Source organism: Dipteris shenzhenensis, chromosome 29 (assembly GCF_047967505.1).
Source record: "Dipteris shenzhenensis isolate YYH24624 ecotype China chromosome 29, Dip_SZ_1.0, whole genome shotgun sequence".
In the NCBI taxonomy this organism is placed as follows: domain Eukaryota; kingdom Viridiplantae; phylum Streptophyta; class Polypodiopsida; order Gleicheniales; family Dipteridaceae; genus Dipteris; species Dipteris shenzhenensis.
The window spans coordinates 47,129,297-47,147,394 of NC_141624.1; the positions used below are offsets into that span (position 1 = coordinate 47,129,297).

Below are 18,098 nucleotides of genomic sequence, written 5' to 3' on the forward strand. Positions count from 1 at the left end.
CCTACCTCTTTCCTGTACCTACAAAGCATTGGAAGACTTGCTGCCCATATTATTCTTCCTGCTCATCTCCTCCATAAGGAGAGAGCTCTCCACATCAGCATACATAAGAGTGACATTTGAATTTGACAGAGTGGTCTTGAAAGTGTCCCAACTCTCAGGGAGGGTACACAACAAGAAAGTAGCCTTGAACTCCTCATCAAGATTCAATCCCTGTGCAATAAGCTGTGTAAAGATGGCATTGAACTCACTCAAGTGTGAGGTCATAGCTGTACCTTCCTTCATGCGAAGGTCGACAAGCTTCTTCAACCAATAAACCTTACTGGCTGAGCTCTTTTGGGCATACAACTCTTCTAGCCTCTGCCATAGGCCATAAGAGGTCTTTTCAGCCTGAACATTGAACACAAGAGAATCAGTGAGAGTAAGCATGATAGCCGCCCTTGCGGACAAATCAAGCTCCTCCCACTCATCATCTGCCATCCCAGATGGCTTGACACCCTTCACCCTTATGGGCTTAGAAATCTTTTTTAGCAGAAGTACATTCAAACACTGTTCTGCCCATAATGCATAATTGTGTGCCCCTTCCAATTTCTTTATGTTCAGTATTGAGGATTCACTTCCCCCTGATGCCATATCAGACAAGGAAAGTGCCTGACTCCCTGTAAGTCAAAAAAATGACTAAATAAAATTCTGATTTCTCAGAAAACCTGCTCTATCAAGAGCCAGGAGCACTCACAATAGTGCTGTTTTTTACTGTCAAAAAAATCCTGCAGCAAAACAGAAAAATTTTCCCTCCAGTCACTGTACCTTCTGACACACTGTACCGTGCTCAAATAGGCATAAAGAATTCAACGAGCTCAGTCCATATTTTTTTGCCAGAATGCTGCAGCTGTTCCACAAGTGCTTCACAAGTGCATCATCATCTGACGAAACACAAAACACTGATGTCCTGATCACTTCTCCCACCTCAGATGAGGTATTGCACTGATTTTATATGCATAAACCACTTGTCATACACTGTTTTGTCCACTGAAAAAAGGCTCCAAACACCTCAGCCTGTCACAAAACCTGCAACAAAGTATGGGACAAATCCCAAACAATCACCCTTCTGCCAAGGGGATAAAAGGCATCTGAAGTTCTCAAACAGTAACTCAAGTGCTCACAAGCAAAATCTGGGCAAAAGCCCCTTGATTTGACACCTGTACCAAGTGAAAAACACCTCAACACTGAGGTAGCATACAAAATACAGCGCTCTCCTTGCACTTTCACCTGACAAAGTAATGCATAAACTGCCTGTGTGCACAGTAGCAACACAGATCCCAACGTACGAACACCGAAAAAAAAAATCTTTTGAGCACTGTCAACGGTGGACAGTTAGGGACCGAGTAAACTCGATGCGCCTTGGCCAAGCGTGGCTCAACTGAGATTTTCAAAGTGTCGTACACAGAATGTGACTTGCAAGAAATGTCACTAAGTACACTGCGGAAACAAGACCAATGTGGGGACCCTGGCTCCACACTGCCTCAAGGCATACACTGCATACACTTCCAGGCAAAAGCCCTTTGTAATAGTCACCCAAAAATTGAGATTTGCACTCATCAAAAGCATAAAAGCCCTCTGCGCGTACTTGCATGTACCACGCAAAAGAGCAGAGTGCTCTTCACTCTTTTCCTTCTTCCCCAAAAAAAAATTCTGTGCCTGTTGTACCTGCAAGTACCTGCTGTGCCTGCACAGAGTACCTGCTGTACCCTGTACTTGCGAGGGCACGGATCCCCAAAAAAAAGTCGAAATTCCCTTGGCTGAGGGTACAGTCGGTACGGCTGTACCTGTACGTGCACGCGTCCGTACAGCCGGTACGATTGCCTGTCGCGGCGTCCGTACAGCCGGTACGGCTGGCTGCAGCCGCTGGCTGCGGCTGCCTGGTAGGCTATGGCCGCCTGGTTGCTGGTAGCAGCTAGCAGCAGCTAGCTGCTCGCGTAACTGCTGCGCGTGGCTGCTCCTGCGCGTTGCGCGCGCTGGCTGCGCCTTGCTCGCGCGCTGCTGCCCTGCTGCGCCCTGCTCGCGCGCCTTCTGACAGAGGGCACGAGGCCCGAGGGGAGAGGGAGGGGTAGACCGGAGTGAGAGGGAGAACCTGGCTCTGATACCACTTGTGAGGGAAAGAGAGGAGTGGAACGATAGGAGAGAGAGACACCAGGAGTGTGGGTGTGTAAAAAATGTGTTGAGCCACACCACAAACTCAAAAGTTTTATTAGGATTAGGTATTCACCCTATGACTGTCTTAAGACAGTCATAGGGGTCGTAACATTTTAAAGGGTGGCAATGTGCCTTTACCCCAACACAGACTATGTAGGAAATGCAGATAACCGGAAGTCTACTACCGGTTATATTTTCATATGAGGTTCTATATCATGGGTGTCTCGGTTGCAGAAATGCATTGCACTGTCAACCACTGAAGCTGAATATATTGCAGCCACTGAGGCTTGCAAGGAAGCAATATGGCTTACTCGGCTGGTGGGAGATTTGGGCATTACAGGAGATATACCAGTTTTGCATTGTGATAGTCAAAGTGCTATCATGTTGGCAAAGAATCCGGTCTTTCATCAGAAGACCAAGCACATAGATGTGAAATATCATTTTATCAGGGAGGTACTGGAGGACAAGCAGCTTGAGCTTGTAAAGGTGCACACTGATGATAATCCTGCAGATTTGCTCACTAAGAGGTTGTCTACAGAGCGGTTTGCACATTGTCGCCGGATCATGGGATTAGGATGAGACCATTCTTATTTTATGGTCTTGTATACAGTAACTGTATATTGCTGTAATTTTTATTCTTTTCTCCCCTTTAGGCACATTGGCCTTTAGGTGGGAGGTTGTTGGGGTAAAGGCACATTGCCACCCTTTAAAATGTTACGACCACTAAGACAGTCATAGGGTGAATACCTAATCCTAATAAAACCTTTGAGTTTGTGGTGTGGCTCCGGGCATTCTTCACACACCCACACTCCTTGTGTCTCTGTCTCCTATCGTTCCACTCCCCTCTTTCCCTCACAAAGGCCTGGTCAAAATAGCCGACTGGTCAGCCCTATTTTGGCCGACTCAGTCTGGCTAAAAACTGACCTGATTGGCGGCCCCTACCAGTCCAACCAGGGCCCTATATAAGGGTCTTTACTAGGCCCTTCGCAGCCTTTGTTCTAGGCAGGGACCCAGCCCTCTTGACCAGCCTAACCAAGGCCTGGCTGGCTGGCTCAACCAGCCCCAACCAGCCCTACTGTTGGCCAACCTATTTGCTGATCTGTCCCGCCATATTCCTGCGCCATTTTTAGGGTATGTTGCAGGCCATGTGCCTACCCACACGCCTCGCCAGATAGCTCGCCATGTATGTGCCTGTACCCCGAGATACCCCGCGATCTTGTGCTGCTCCATATCTGCCTCTTCCAGGCCAGATCCATGCCATGTATGCATCGCCATCTGCCATGGTCTTGGCGCCATGTGTTGCAGCAACTTTGATGCGTCTAGGTTCTTTCCTTTTTCTCTCAGATCTCTACCCCCATGGCAGCCATAGTGCTGCCCATGTGGCCTTTCATCGGTTCCCAGGTCCACCCCGCCATGCTCCCCTCATATGTGTTCTCATATTTTTTCTGTTTTCCCGCACACCATACAAGTCTTTGTCAACACACCGATGCACAATTGCATGTGATGGCTGGTTAGATAATAGGCGGAGACCTATTGTAAATATTATGGCATACTTCAATCGGTGGAACAATATTTATGAAGTCTGTTGATACTAGTGGACATTATAAATCAAGGGATACATATTTGGCATTTTAAAAGAAAAGATTTTGGATGTTGGGCCTAAAATGTTGTATGCTGCAAATTGTGTTCGTGCAGGGTCACTTATTGAGCAAGAATGGCCTTCTATCTTCTTCACAAGATGCACATGCCATTGTTTGGATTTGTTGTTTGAGAACATAGGGAAGTTGGCTTGGGTGGCTCCTATGTTGAAGCAAGGCACCAAAATTGTGAGCTTCATCACAAGAAAGCCACGTGTTTTGGCATTGTACAGAAAGTGTAGCTCAAAGGAGCTAGGGAAGCCTGGTCCCCCGAGATTTTCATACGTGTACATTGGGCTAGTAAACTTGTTGGACAGCAGAGTGCTCAATGGATTGAGAAGAATGCTTGAGAGTGATGAATGGCTGAAATTGAAGCCTTGTCGCACTAAGAAAGAAAATGAAGTCTCATTTATTATCTTGGGGTCTTTGTTTTGGCAAAATGCAAAAATGATAGTGAAAATTTGTGCACCAATCTTGAAGATAGAGAGGAAGGTACTACGGGGCTGATTTATGAGCACATGGATCGGATGGTCGAGAAGCTTCAGTCTATGAATGATGTTGATGCAGGGAGGCTTGATGATGTCAAGAATCTTTGTATTGATCGTTGGGATATGATGCACTCCCCCTTACATGCAGTGGGCTTGTTTTGCATCCTTTATGGAGAAGTAAGGGCCAAGATAGTGATGCAGAGGTTAATAGTGGATGGATTTAAGTTGCAGAGCGCTACACTAAGTATGGTATGGAGCAACAAGGAGTCCTTATTGATGAGCTAGATGTATATAAATCAAAGGGGGGTTCATTTGCTCATTCCATTGCAAAAGATGTAGGATGCAGTTAAATGGTAGGAAATATTTGATGCTAGCACTCCGAAATTTCAGCAGCTTGCAAAAGGATTCTCTCTCAAGGAAGTTGTGCATCCTCTTGTGAGAGGAATTTGAGCACCTTTTCTCTTATACACACTAAAACAAGGAATAGGTTGAAGCCCTAACTTTGGAGATGATCGACAAGGAGAAGGATGATGACAGGCTGATTACTTTGTAAGACTTACAAGAGCCAGTGGAAGAGACTTACACTAGAGGTGAGACAAGAGGACATGCAAGTGCAGGCTCAAGTGCTGAAGGGTCACATGATGTTTTAGATGCAGCTGCTATGGCTGCTACTGCTGTTGATGATGACGACAACGACGACGACGATGATGATGATGATGATGATGATGGTGATGGTGCTGATGCTGATGATGATAGTGATGATGCTGGTGCTGATGGTGATGATGATGGTGATGATAATGATGCTGATGATGATGATGATGATGAGGGAGAGGAGGAGGAAGAAGTTGACCATTGAGACTCTAGAGCTAGCACACTAAAGCTAGAGTCTTGACTTTTGTAGCCTCATATCTTTGTTGCAGCCTCATTTCTTTTGGCCTAGGCTTTAGAAGCTTAGAGTTTTCAACTTTGATGCTTGAAATCTGAAAGTTGGAACTTGGAAGTTTTTCCTAGACTTGTCTTTCTTGCAGCTTCTTTTTCTGCCTAGATTACTAGGCTTTAGAAGTTTAGAGTTTTCAGCGTTGATGCTTGAAAGCTGAAAGTTGGAACTTGGAGTTTCCCCTAGACTTGTCTTTTAAAAGTTTTTTTCAATCCTTTATCATTGATGTATTTGGCGACCGATGAATCATGAAGTAATAAGTCTTTCAAATTTCAATCACAATGTTTGTGGATCTAGATTGAAGATTCTATAGTCTGTTTAATGGTTTAAGAAATATTTTTGGAATTCTTAAGTAGTTGAACTTGAAACTTGAAAGTTGAACTTGTTAATTAAATTTCATATACCTTGTGTTTTGACAGTGTGGTTGAGCCAGGGGCATCTTTTCATACTTATTCCATACTTTCATACCCGTAGCGTATGCCGAATGGAAAACTATGTTAACGGGCTCTGCAGATGATTATGTGTAATGGAAAATAGTGTTGCTTTCAGTCTCCTCATGCTGTTGTCTATGATGCACCATTTCTGTAGGAGGTTGTAAGGGATGCTTGTTGGAGCCCTTCCCATGCCTAGCCTTGTTGATATCTTTGTTGCTCTTGTAGAGCTGCTTGAAGCTACCAGTTCACCATATCACGTAATTAATGTTATGTTTATGGGCAAGAATTGCTGGTCATATCATATTCGATATATCTCTGAAATATTTAGCTCTATAGAGAAGCGAAAACTCGTGTGCCTTGCCCCTCGCAAGAGACTTTCCCATATCGCTAAAAGCCCCATTGTTTGGGCACTGTTGAATGTGGATTTTATAGTATATGGTCGCTACTGTGCTTGATGGAGATGATTGTTTTTTATCGTTTGGAAGATTACCAATGAGCTTAAAGGCTGCACTCTTCATTTTGTTCTCACACGATGAGTGTACATATGTGCTTGGCTTTATCAAGGCTTATAAAGTGATGATAACCGAGAGCGAATATTTCCTGTAATGTCAAGAAACCAGTGGAACTTACGAGTTGGACGAGGGGGAGTGAAAGGATACCGATAAATGATGTTGTTGAAATTGTATAAGGATTCGGAATGCCCCACCAGGTGCCTTCTAGCAGGCTAGCATTTTGAGGCCACTTCTCCTTTAGTGCTAGCCTTCCTCACGGCTGAGTCTGCCCTTCACCTCCGGAGTGTTGACAGAAACTCAGTATGAAGACTTTGTATAAATGGATGCTCAAGTATGTGTGGGTGTGTGGATTTGTATGTGTGAGAGCATATGTTTATATTATGGTCTACACCCACTGTTGGGCGCTGATGACGTCAGTGGGGATGTCATAGTAGCTAGTCCCTGCTATGCGTGATGGAGTTTATGGTTTTCAACCTTATGATTGACTATCATGAGATTGAAACTACACTATGTTGTGTTTTTGGCAGATGACTTTGGGCATGTTCCTGGACTCATCTAGATATATACACGTCATGGCTCCCATTCTCCTTTAAAACTCATGTGCTTTTTCGGAATAAGTCAGATGTCATGGTCCGATTTATCATTTGAAGGGGGATTACAGGTGGCTCTAAGACAATTTGGTGCCCCAATCTCTTTCTGCAATTCCATGGTCACGTATGCCAAAGTGTCTCTCTTCTTATAAAAGGGATGAATGTTGAAGTGTTCTGCCATCTCATTGGTATTTGAAGAAGCTTTAGCATGGAAATCATTTATAGCTATCTTGTATACAGTATGTGATTAAGCGTTGTTGTCGTCGAATGTGGGTACAGGTACCATGCGAATCGAATGCTCAGTTTCTATGCACCAGGTTGGTCTATTACCTTCTTAAACCATTGTCAAATACACAAAGGGATAAGAGGAACTTATAGAGTGCAGATCCTGAGATTAGGCGTGTGACTTGTATGTATTGATGAACTTTGGTGTAACTATAATTTAATTTCAAGTTTCTAGTCTTGATCACAATACATGCGGTGTGCTTAACCTCTTGGGTCTATAAATCTCTTTGGCATTTCTATTGCACAGTAAATGTGTGTATTTTCTCTTACTGACCTAGACTATATGTAGATGTGCTAAAAATATCTTGCACAGGCTTGCCAATTTATTGGAAAGTCGTTGTCTGATCAGTCATGACTCTCATTCGATTGAGAATTACTAGTCATTTCCATAGAAGCAACCTGGATCCTGTTACTACATCAATTGATAGTTGAAACGTGCCTTTCTGATGTACTTTCAACATGTTGAATTCTTCTCAAGGTTTGCAGAATACGACAATTGAACTCCATTCGTGGATTATACATTTTGTGTTATTCATGCACATTCCTGTGTGCATGGATGCGCAAGATGTGCCTCTTATTTGAACAATTTTAAGTTTGGCTAGGTTCTGGTAATGATGCATTGGTTGAGGACTCCTCTTTCCATTTGAGTTTACTCCCAATGCAATCACATTGAAGAGATTCTGGAGTCTAAAAGTCCTAGAGGCAGGCTATGCTTGGATCTCCCATTCCCACTTTTCTTCTGTCTCATTGTTCCTTTCTCTTGCAGTGTATGCTTCTCATATTATAATGTATATGGGAACACACTTGCATAATGCAGGCACATGCCTGTGCATGCACGCACAATAGCTGCTGACATGCACTTAGTCCTATTTGCCTGCCTATAGTCTCCTGCAAAGGAGCCTGATCGTTAGGGTTATATGATAGCTGATCTGTTAGTAGTAGGGGTCAATGCCCTGCTTGTGAACTCTCAAACGAGGAGGCAGCGGGGCTTGATTTAAGATTAGGTGTTTGTGGAATAGGGCATCAGGGCTGTGCCTAAAGTCCTGGACTGTCATGCATGAGCCCTTTTAGGGCTGTTTCGGATTGCCACTGAGCAGTGGAGTGGCCAGCTCTGGGGCTGGTATGCCCTGGCAATAGTTAGTCTATATAGGCAGGCTTTGGCCTGCAAATATCCTGATTGAGGGTCTGGAGGACAGTTGATGGTTTAGGGCAGGGGATGGTGAGAGAGCAAAATGTGAGAAGCCACAAACTGAACCTGCAAGAATGAATAATGAGAGAAAGGACTTTTGACATGACAAAACCCTAGGGCAAACCAAGCTAGGGTTTAAACCCACACGCACCCCTCAACTCAACCACTAATTGTAATGGAAAACCTCAGATAAGGGGAAAAGTGCCTTTAACAGTGCCTTAATATGTAGGAACTGAAAACAAAATATAACACACAAACCTTGTCCCCTCCTCTCTCAAAGCACTTGAACTGTTAATGAAAATGAAGCTCAGACTAAGCAGATTATAAGGCAAAAATACTCTAAAATCAAACCAAAATCTGAGCTCATCCCTAGCGGGCTTTAACAAGTCTTACTAACAGCTGTGTATAACCAGACTAACCTACATGCACATGCAAAGCATTAAAACCACACTCACACTGTAGAGAAATAGAACCGCCTTGCTCGGCAGCCCTTTCATATTAGAATATGCCACCGCTTGCACCGTATTGGCCAGTCGTGACCTATGCTTGCACACGCACAGCATGGCCACCCTTGAAACTCATGAAGTCCTCATACGAGGTTTAAGACCCCAACATAGACCGCGTAGGGGAAGAAATATGATGCTCCGAGCTACGTAGTCATGGCCAAGCTCCAAAATCAACAACAACAAAATGGAACCAGCCACAAAGGGTGAGGTTGATGGATTCTCCCACTTAGACACAAAAGTAACTAAAGATCATTGGAAAAAGTTAAAAATGTTGTCTCTACCATCTTGAGATTTGTCAGCAACCACGAAGTTTGCAAGATCATCCATCAACAGTGCATGCCTTTGTCTCCCCCACTTAGACACAAAAGTAACTAAAGATCATTGGAAAAAGTTAAAAATGTTGTCTCTACCATCTTGAGATTTGTCAGCAACCACGAAGTTTGCAAGATCATCCATCAACAGTGCATGCCTTTGTCTCCCCCACTTAGACACAAAAGTAACTAAAGATCATTGGAAAAAGTTAAAAATGTTGTCTCTACCATCTTGAGATTTGTCAGCAACCACGAAGTTTGCAAGATCATCCATCAACAGTGCATGCCTTTGTCTCCTTGCACTACGCATCATAAGCCTTCTTGTAGCGAAACTTTACTGAGTCACCTCCTCTCCCACATCACTCACAAGCGAGTTTGCCCTTGTTGTTTCTGAATTTTGTCTTCTCTTCATGTTTCACTGTGTACACCAGTTCTTCTCCAAGAATCATTGTTTCAGATCGACATTCTTTACAAAGAAGCGATGAAATTGTCATTAAAGTCCATGCTCGCTGAACTTACTCTAAGTATTGTAACCAAATCTGCATATTGTGGAGGCAAGCTGAAAAGAAGCATTGCCCTGGCGTCTTCATCGTCTCTTCTTGAATTAACTATCTTAGAACTTGTTAATTTTGCTCCAAACAAAGTCTCGAGCATGTTCGAGTTCTGTGGTGCTGTCTTAGTTACGTCAACATGATGGAAATAGTTGGATCCTAGACCTCTGCCAAGCATGACGACTGTCTTCTCAATCTTTTGCTCCGAGGCTGGTATCTTTTCGGTTCCTTGATTGTTGCTTGGTTTCTTCTCAGTACCAAAAACACATCCCAAAGTCCTTTATCCATGAATAGGAGTCGCATGGCCAATTGCTAGGATGGAAAGTTCATTCAAGTGAATTCTGTGACAAATGGTTCCATCCTACATCTCGAAGAGCAAAACCATGGTCTGATACCTATTGAAAATAAAATCTAACACACAAACCATGTCTCTATGTCTCTCAATGGACTTGGATAGTAAATGAAAATAAAGCTGAGACTTGGCAAATTGTAAGCTAAAATTAAACAAAAACAGAGCTCATGCAAAGCATTCAACAACCCTATAAGCATGACTAACTTAGCTGTTGCACGACTCTCATTAAACCTCACATATAAATTACTTGATACCCACCGTTTGCATCATATTGGCGAGCTGCGACCTATGCATGCACACACATGCATTGCATGGACAGCCCTAACCCCTAAAGTTCTCATATGAGGTTTTAGACCCCAACATAATATACCAATATTTCCAACACAGTGTGTTGGGGCAGGACAACACATGTGGCTGGGGACATTTATAGGCCCAACACCCTTGTTGGCAGCATCATTATAGAAAGCAAGCCATAGATGTGTCAGCCTGTCACGTGGTAGGCCATAGATGGGCTAGATCTAGAGTATGTAAGAAATCCTAGATTTACTATATTTAGAAATGTGCTAAGGAACAGAAAGGAGACTGAGATAGCAGAGAACAAGGAGTAATTGTATTGCTTGAATGTCTGTAGGGTAGATGTCGTGTCATCCATGCAATTGGGCCTCTCTTATATAGAGAGTGAAGAGTCACACATGAAAGGGTGTGTACTCCAAAGGGTATGTGCATGAAGAGGTGTGTACCCCTTGTGAAGGGTGTGACCCTTGATGAGAGGGTACATTACAATAGAAATGTCTCTTCAATAGAATGTCTCTTGTGAAGAGTTGTGCCTCATTAGGAAGTGTCCCGTCGAAAGGGCAAGAGTTGTGCCTCATAGGAAGTGTCCCGTCGAAAGGGCATACCCTTCCACAAGTGTCCATTCATCAAACCATCCATAAGTCTAGAAATAGAGAAAGGAATACATCACAGATCGTGACATCCCCTCCCACTCAAAAGAAGACCCTGGTGGAGATAATGAACTGATGTAGAAAATATCACTGTAAATTCTGAAAATACTGCTGTAAAATGTCAGGGTACTGCTGTAAGTCTTCATCAAATTGCCAAGTAGCGTCGGAGTCGTCCAGATCTCGCCAAAGAACAAGGAATTCCGTGATAAGTCGATGTTGAGTCTCTCGCTGTCGATGGTCCAGAATACGCTCAGGAATAAGGAGAACATAATCGTCTTCGATTTCTGGGACATAATCACCTGCAGGAGGAACTGCTTTATCGCCTGGAATGTACGTCTTTAGCCAAGAAATATGAAATGTTGGATGGATTTTACCCCATGATGGTGGTAATTCCAATTTATAACTTAAAGGTGAATTTTTCTTGACGATCCGGGAAGGTCCATAGTATCTTGGTCGCAACTTAGGAAACACAGACTTAACCGTCTTATAGCGATGTGGGGCTACAAATAATAGCACCATGTCACCAGTGTTAAATTCCAGGTGACGTCGATGTTTGTTGGCAGACCGTTGATACCGCTCTTGCGCTTTTCGCATATGATCCCTGACTTGGAGTAAAATGTCTTGCATTTCTTGAACCAGTTGCTCAGCTAGGGCCACTCGATGTTGAAGTACAAAATTCGTTGGTACAATCGGAGTGTGTCCATAAGCTGCTTGGAACGGAGTCATGCTGATGGCACTATGGAAAGAGTTATTATAAGCAAACTTAAGTAGTGGTAGATACTCTTCCCAGGCAGCGAGGCGTGACTGAATATAATGTCGAAGCATTTCTTCCAGAACTTGGTTGACTCTTTCAGTCTGGCCATCTGATTCTAGGTGGTAGGCTGAACTGAACAGTAGAGTTGTACCCAAAGATTCGAACAGTGAAATCCAAAAGTGACTGGTAAACTTAGGATCTCTGTCGGATATGATATTCTTGGGCAATCCATGGTGTCGGAAGATGTGTTGTATGAAGAGTTTGGCTATGTCTGGAGCTTGTGCACTGCTTTTGCAAGCAACAAAGTGTGCTATTTTGGACAATCGATCAACAATTAGCATAATCTGAGTGTTACCTCTGGATGATCGTGTTAGTGTTGTAATGAAATCCATGGAAATACTTTCCCACCTTTCAGTTGGAACTGGAAGAGGCTGAAGAAGTCCTATTGGAAGTCGTCGGCTTGCTTTCATTTGTGGACAAGATAAGCAATTTGATGACGTCGCTTTTTATCTGAGGCTAATAGTATGTTGCACTGAGTAACCGATAAGTCTTGTTGATGCCTGGATGGGCAGCATAAGGAACTACATGATGCTCTTTTAACAAAAGACGTCGAACATCCTTGTCATGTGGTACACAGAGGTGATAATACAGAAGGTCGTCTGTATAAGAATAGGATGAGAAAATCTTCTGTTCGGAAGTCGAAGGTTGATCTTTTGAAAGAACCTGTACTGCTGTGCCGAAGTCTTTATCATTGAAATACTTCCCTTTGAATGAATTCGGAACATCCATAGATAATGTAGAGATTACCATAGCTGATGCTAGAGGTAACCTGCTGAGAGCATCTGCAACTACATTGCATAGTCTTGGAATGTACTCAATGGTCATGTGAAAGTTGGCCAGAAACTCAACCCAGCGTGCTTGTCGAGCGTCCATGACTGGCTGAGTAAAGATATACTTTAAAGAGTGATGGTCTGTTTTGACCACAGAGTTGGCTCCCATGAGATAATGTTTCCAAGAGCGATAAGCATGTACAATGGCAAGAAACTCCTTATCATAAACCGGGTATCGGGTTTGGATATCAAAATGTTTATGGCTGTCAAAAGCAATAACTCTGCCTTCTTGCATCAAGACTGCTCCTGTAGCAATATCGGAAGCGTCGGTCATGACCTCAAATGGAAGGTTTGGGTCAGCAATAGCCATAATTGGTGTGGTAGTGAGTGCTTGCTTGAGGTGTTGGAAACTATACTCTGTTTCGGGAAGCCACTGTGAAAAACTGCTGTGCTTTTCAATAATTCGGACATAGGAGCTGCGATTTCGGAAAACTGATAGACCTTGGTATGGTAGAAGTTTGCCAATCCGAGAAAAGAGCGGACATCATGAACATTCTTAGGAGTAGGCCAGTTTCGGATTACCTCGACCTTCTTGGGATCCACAGAGATGCCTTGAGCGGAAATAACATGGCCCAAATATTCGAGTTGGGTCTTGAAGAACTCACTCTTCTCAATGTTGATGTAGAGAGAATTTGCGCGGAGAACTTCAAAAACTTGGTGAAGATGTTGTTTGTGCTCATGTAGGGATCTGCTGAAAACGAGGATGTCATCGAGGTAAACGATGACGAACTTATCGAGGAAAGGCCTGAAGATGTCGTTCATTAATGTCATGAATGTGGCCGGGGCATTGTTTAACCCAAAGGGCATGACCAAACATTCATAGTGTCCATACTTTGTTCGAAAAGCTGTCTTGTACTCATCGCCTTCTCGTATGCGAATTTGATGATAACCTGAACGAAGATCAATCTTTGAGAATTGTGTTGCATGTAGAAGTTGATCGAAGAGGTCATTGATGCGAGGCAATGGATACTTGTTTTTGATGGTGAGCTTGTTGAGGGCTCGGTAGTCGATGCAGAGGCGCATTGACTTATTCTTTTTTTCCACAAGTAGTACAGGAGATCCGAAAGGGCTGCGACTGGGCCGAATGTGACCTTTGTCGAGTAGTTCGGTGACCTGTCTTTGGATTTCTTCATTTTGAGTGTAAGAAACCCGATAAGGAGGTTTCGACGGTGGATTACTGCCGGGAATAAGTTCGATTGGGTGATCCAGTGGTCGTCGAGGTGGTAACTGCTTTGGCAATTCTTGTGGAAAAATATCCAGGTAGGGCTGGAAAAAAGGTTGGTTGAGGTATTCAGGAGGATCCTTTGTTGGTGTCTCCTCTACTGTTGTAACCAACAGAAGTGAAGTCTTTACTTGACGTTTACGAACCCACTTCTTTACTTGTAGGGCAGAGGCAACTGGGGTTGAAGGAGAGTCCCTTAAACCAGTTAGCTCAATAAGTTTTCCCTGGTGGACAAACTGGATAGTATCGCTGCGAAAACTGATTGATGGATCATAGTCGTAGAGCCACTGTTGTCCGAGTATGACATCGTACCGAGAAAGAGGCATGATGTCGAAGTTCAACTTGTCCGTATAATGTTGGATGCGAAAAGACATGTTTTTGATCCTGGTGTTGCACAAGAAAGTAGTTCCATTTGCGAGTTCAATCTGATAGTCCATGAGACTAGGACTGGTGGTCAACCGAAGTTTGTCGACCATAGAACTAGCAAGGAAGTTATGAGAACAGCCACTGTCGATGAGGATAGTGACCGTTGTTCCACGAATCGATCCTTGAACACAAAATACTTGGGCCAGGGAAGGTTCGGGGTTACGGGCAAGGCTCAGGTGGATGGTGTTGGGGTAAAGGCACATTGCCAACCCTTCATTAAAAGATAGGACACCTATGACTGTCTTAAGACAGTCATAGGGTAAACCTAATCCTAATAAAACACAAGTGAGTTTGTGGTGTGGCTCATCATTCTTTCACACCCGCACTTGAGTGTCTCTCTCTCACTCTCATTCTCTTGCTCTTCTTCCTCCTTCACTCCCTCTTCAACTGGTATCAGAGCCATTCCCCTCCACTCCCTAGTCTACCCATTCCCTGAACTCCCTAGTCTACCCCTTCCGTACGGATGTACGGACAGCGCCGTACGACCGTACGTCGTACGGACGGACTGCGACGGCGCATTTTCGCCTGCAGGGCAGCAGACCAGTGCGCAGGCGGCGCAGCAGATCAGGGTGAAGGCGGGCTGCAGGGCGACAGCGCGGGCGCGGGCTGGGGCGTGGTCGCGGGCGCGTGCTGGGGCGTGGTCACGGGCGGCGACGCGGGTCGCGGGCCTCCTTGCACAGTAGCTGCTAGCTGCAGCTCGAGGCGCCGCATCAAGCAAGCAGCCAGCAGCTGCATAGCAGCTGCTAAGCCTCTCGAGGCATTGCGCAGCTGGATCTCCTTTGACGTGCGTGTGTGCGCGTAGAGAGCCAGGCAAGGACTCGACATATTTTTTTTTTGGGGGAAGCGTGCCTACTGCAGGTACATAAAGTACACCAGGTACTCTGCAGGTACAGAAAAGTACAGCAGGCACACAAATTTTTTTTTGGAAGAGGAATAGTGCTGAAGCACTCTGTTTTGTGCGTGGTGCATGCATGTACGCGCAGTACATGAAGCATTCCTGATGCATTCCTGAAGCATTTCAGCTGTATACTGTGCATTTGTTGAGGTACAGCAGCAGGTACTCTCGTGTCACTCACGCTTGAGGTGACTTGTGCCACAGTGGTGGTGTTTGCGCAGTTACTTGTCTTTCAGGAAGGTCAGATGCTTGTTTTGCAGAAGCTTCTATGCATTTACTGAGTGCAATTCTCAGTTTTGGGTGACAATTTCAAAGGGCTTTTGCCTGGACGTGTTTGCAGTATATGCCTTGAGGCAGTGTGTAGCCAGGGAGCACACATTTGCTTTGTTTCCGCAGTGCATTTGGTGACATTTGTTGCAGGTCACATTCTTTGTACGCACTTTGAAAATCTCAGTTGAGCCACGCTTGGTCAGGGCGCATCGAGTTTACTCGGTCCCTAACTGCCCATCGTTGACAGTGCTCAAAAGATTTTCTTCTTGGTGTTTGTACTTTGTGATTTGTGTTGTTACTGAGTACACAGGGGCAGTCTATGCATTGCACATTGTCAGGTAAAAGTGTCGGAGAGATTTTCATATTGCATGCTACCTCAGTGTTGAGGTGTTCTCCACTTGATTCAGGTGTCAGATCAAGGGGCTTTTGCCCAGACTTTGTTTGATAGCACTTGGGTTACCGACAGAGATCTTCAGATGCATTTTCTCCCCTTGGTATAAGGGTGATTGCTTGGGATTTATCCCATTTACTGTTGCAGGTTTTGTGACAGGCTGAAGTGTCATTTTTTTTTGGGAGTTTGCCAAGTGGTTTCTGCAATTTAACTCAGTGCAATACCTCATCTGAGGTGGGAGAAGTGATCAGTACAGTCAGTACAGCAGTGTTTACAGCAGTGTTTGTGGTTTGTGAGATGATTATGCATTGTTAAGCACTTGTTGAGCAGCTGCAGCAGTCTGAAATTACTGTTTTTATGCCTCTTTGAGCACAGTACAGTGTCTCAGAAGGTACAGTATTTGCAGGGTCATTTACTGTTTTGCTGCAGATTTTCCTGACAGTAAAAACAGCACCATTGAGAGTGCTTCTGGCTCTTGAATAGAGCAGGTCTTTCTGAGAAATCAGAATTTCTATTCAGTCTTTTTACTTCCAGGGAGTCATACTTTCCTCATCTGATATGGCATCAGGGGGAAGTGATTCTTCAATTCTGAACATAAAGAAACTGGAAGGAGCACACAACTATGCATTATGGGCAGAACAGTGCTTGAATGTACTTCTGTTAAAGAAGATTGCTAAGCCCATAAGGGTGAAGGGTGTCAAGCCATCTGACATGGCAGCTGATGACTGGGAAGAGCTTGATTTGTCCGCGAGGGAAGCTATCATGCTCACTATTTCAGACACTCTTGTGTTCAATGTACAGGCTGAAAAGACCTCTTATGGTCTATGGCAAAGACTAGAAGAATTGTATGCCCAAAAGAGCTCAGCCAGTAAGGTTTATTGGCTGAAGAAGCTGGTCGATCTTCGCATGAAGGAAGGTACAGCTATGACCTCACACTTGAGTGAGTTCAATGCCATCTTTACACAGCTGATTGCACAGGGGTTGAACCTTGATGAGGAGTTCAAGGCTACTTTCTTGCTGTGTACCCTCCCCGAGAGTTGGGACACTTTCAAGACCACCTTGTCAAACTCGAATGCCACTCTTATTTATGCTGATGTAGAGAGCTCTCTCCTTATGGAGGAGATGAGCAGGAAGAATAATGCGGGCAGCAAGTCTTCAAATGCTTTGCAGGTACAGGACAGAGGCAGGACTCAGCAGAAGGGGAGATCTGCTAGTAAGTCCAAATCCCGCAGTCAGTCCCGTGGCAAAAAGGACATTGAATGCTTTTATTGTGGCAAGAAGGGACATGTGAAGTCTAAGTGCTTCAAGTTCATAAGGGATCAAAAAGCCAAGAAGGCTGAAACAAAGGATGCAGGAAATGCAAGCAAAGGCAAAGGCAAGGCCAAGGCAGATGACTTGGATGCAGTGAATGTTGCAGCAGAGGACAGTGACAGTGACATACATGATGTTTTATGCTCTTCTGCTGTAATAGCACATGCTTTGGTTATTGATGGCCATGACATGCACACCTGGCTCTTGGATTCAGGTGCCTCTTTTCATGTTACTCCTCATAGGGAGTGGTTTACTTCCTACACAGGTACTCATGGAGTTGTTCATCTTGGGAACAACTATGCATGTCAGATTGCAGGGATTGGCAGTATATAGATAGTATTTCTTGATGGACGGTCATTTATGCTTGATGGTGTTCGCCATGTGCCGCAAATCAAGAAAAATCTGATTAGCACTGGCTTATTGGATGACAGTGGTTACCACACCACATTTGGGGATTCCAAATGGGTGATTACTGATGGCCAGACTGTAGTGGCTGAGGGTTTTAAGAGTGATACCTTGTACCCTCTTTATGTTTCCAGTGTGGGTAATCATGTTGTTGCCATAACCGAGCTGCCAAAGGTTTCATTGTGGCATAGCCGGTTGGGACACATGTCTGTTAAAGGAATGCAAGAACTGTCACGTTTGGGTTATCTGCCGCCTCTTTCTTTTTCAGATTTGCCTACTTGTGATCATTGTATATTTGGCAAGCACTCTGTCACTCCTCATAAGAGGAGAACTCCCCAGAATAGAGCACCACTTGATCTAGTGCACACTGATTTGTGTGAGATGCCACAGATATCACTAGGGGGTGCAAAATATTTTATTACTTTCATTGATGATGCCACACGTAAGGTGTGGGTCTATTTCTCGAAGCATAAGGGAGATGCCTTAGATGCTTTCAAGAAGTTTGTCGCTCAGGTTGAGAATCGGACAGGTCGCAGGCTGAAATGCCTCAGATCCGATAATGGGGGTGAGTATGTGTCACATGCTTTTGTGCAGTTTTGCCAAGCTAA

General features: G+C 44.3%; 1 protein-coding gene across 1 annotated transcript in view; it reads left to right on the forward strand.

Annotated features, from left to right (window-relative positions):
• Nucleotides 1-18,098, forward strand: part of LOC147882936 (DNA repair RAD52-like protein 1, mitochondrial) — a 55,945-nt gene that overhangs the window by 11,310 nt on the left and 26,537 nt on the right. The window contains exon 2 of the mRNA XM_087400608.1: nucleotides 7,068-7,105. Within this exon, the coding sequence (XP_087256734.1) occupies nucleotides 7,068-7,105 (38 nt within the window). The remainder of the gene's footprint in view (nucleotides 1-7,067; nucleotides 7,106-18,098) is intronic.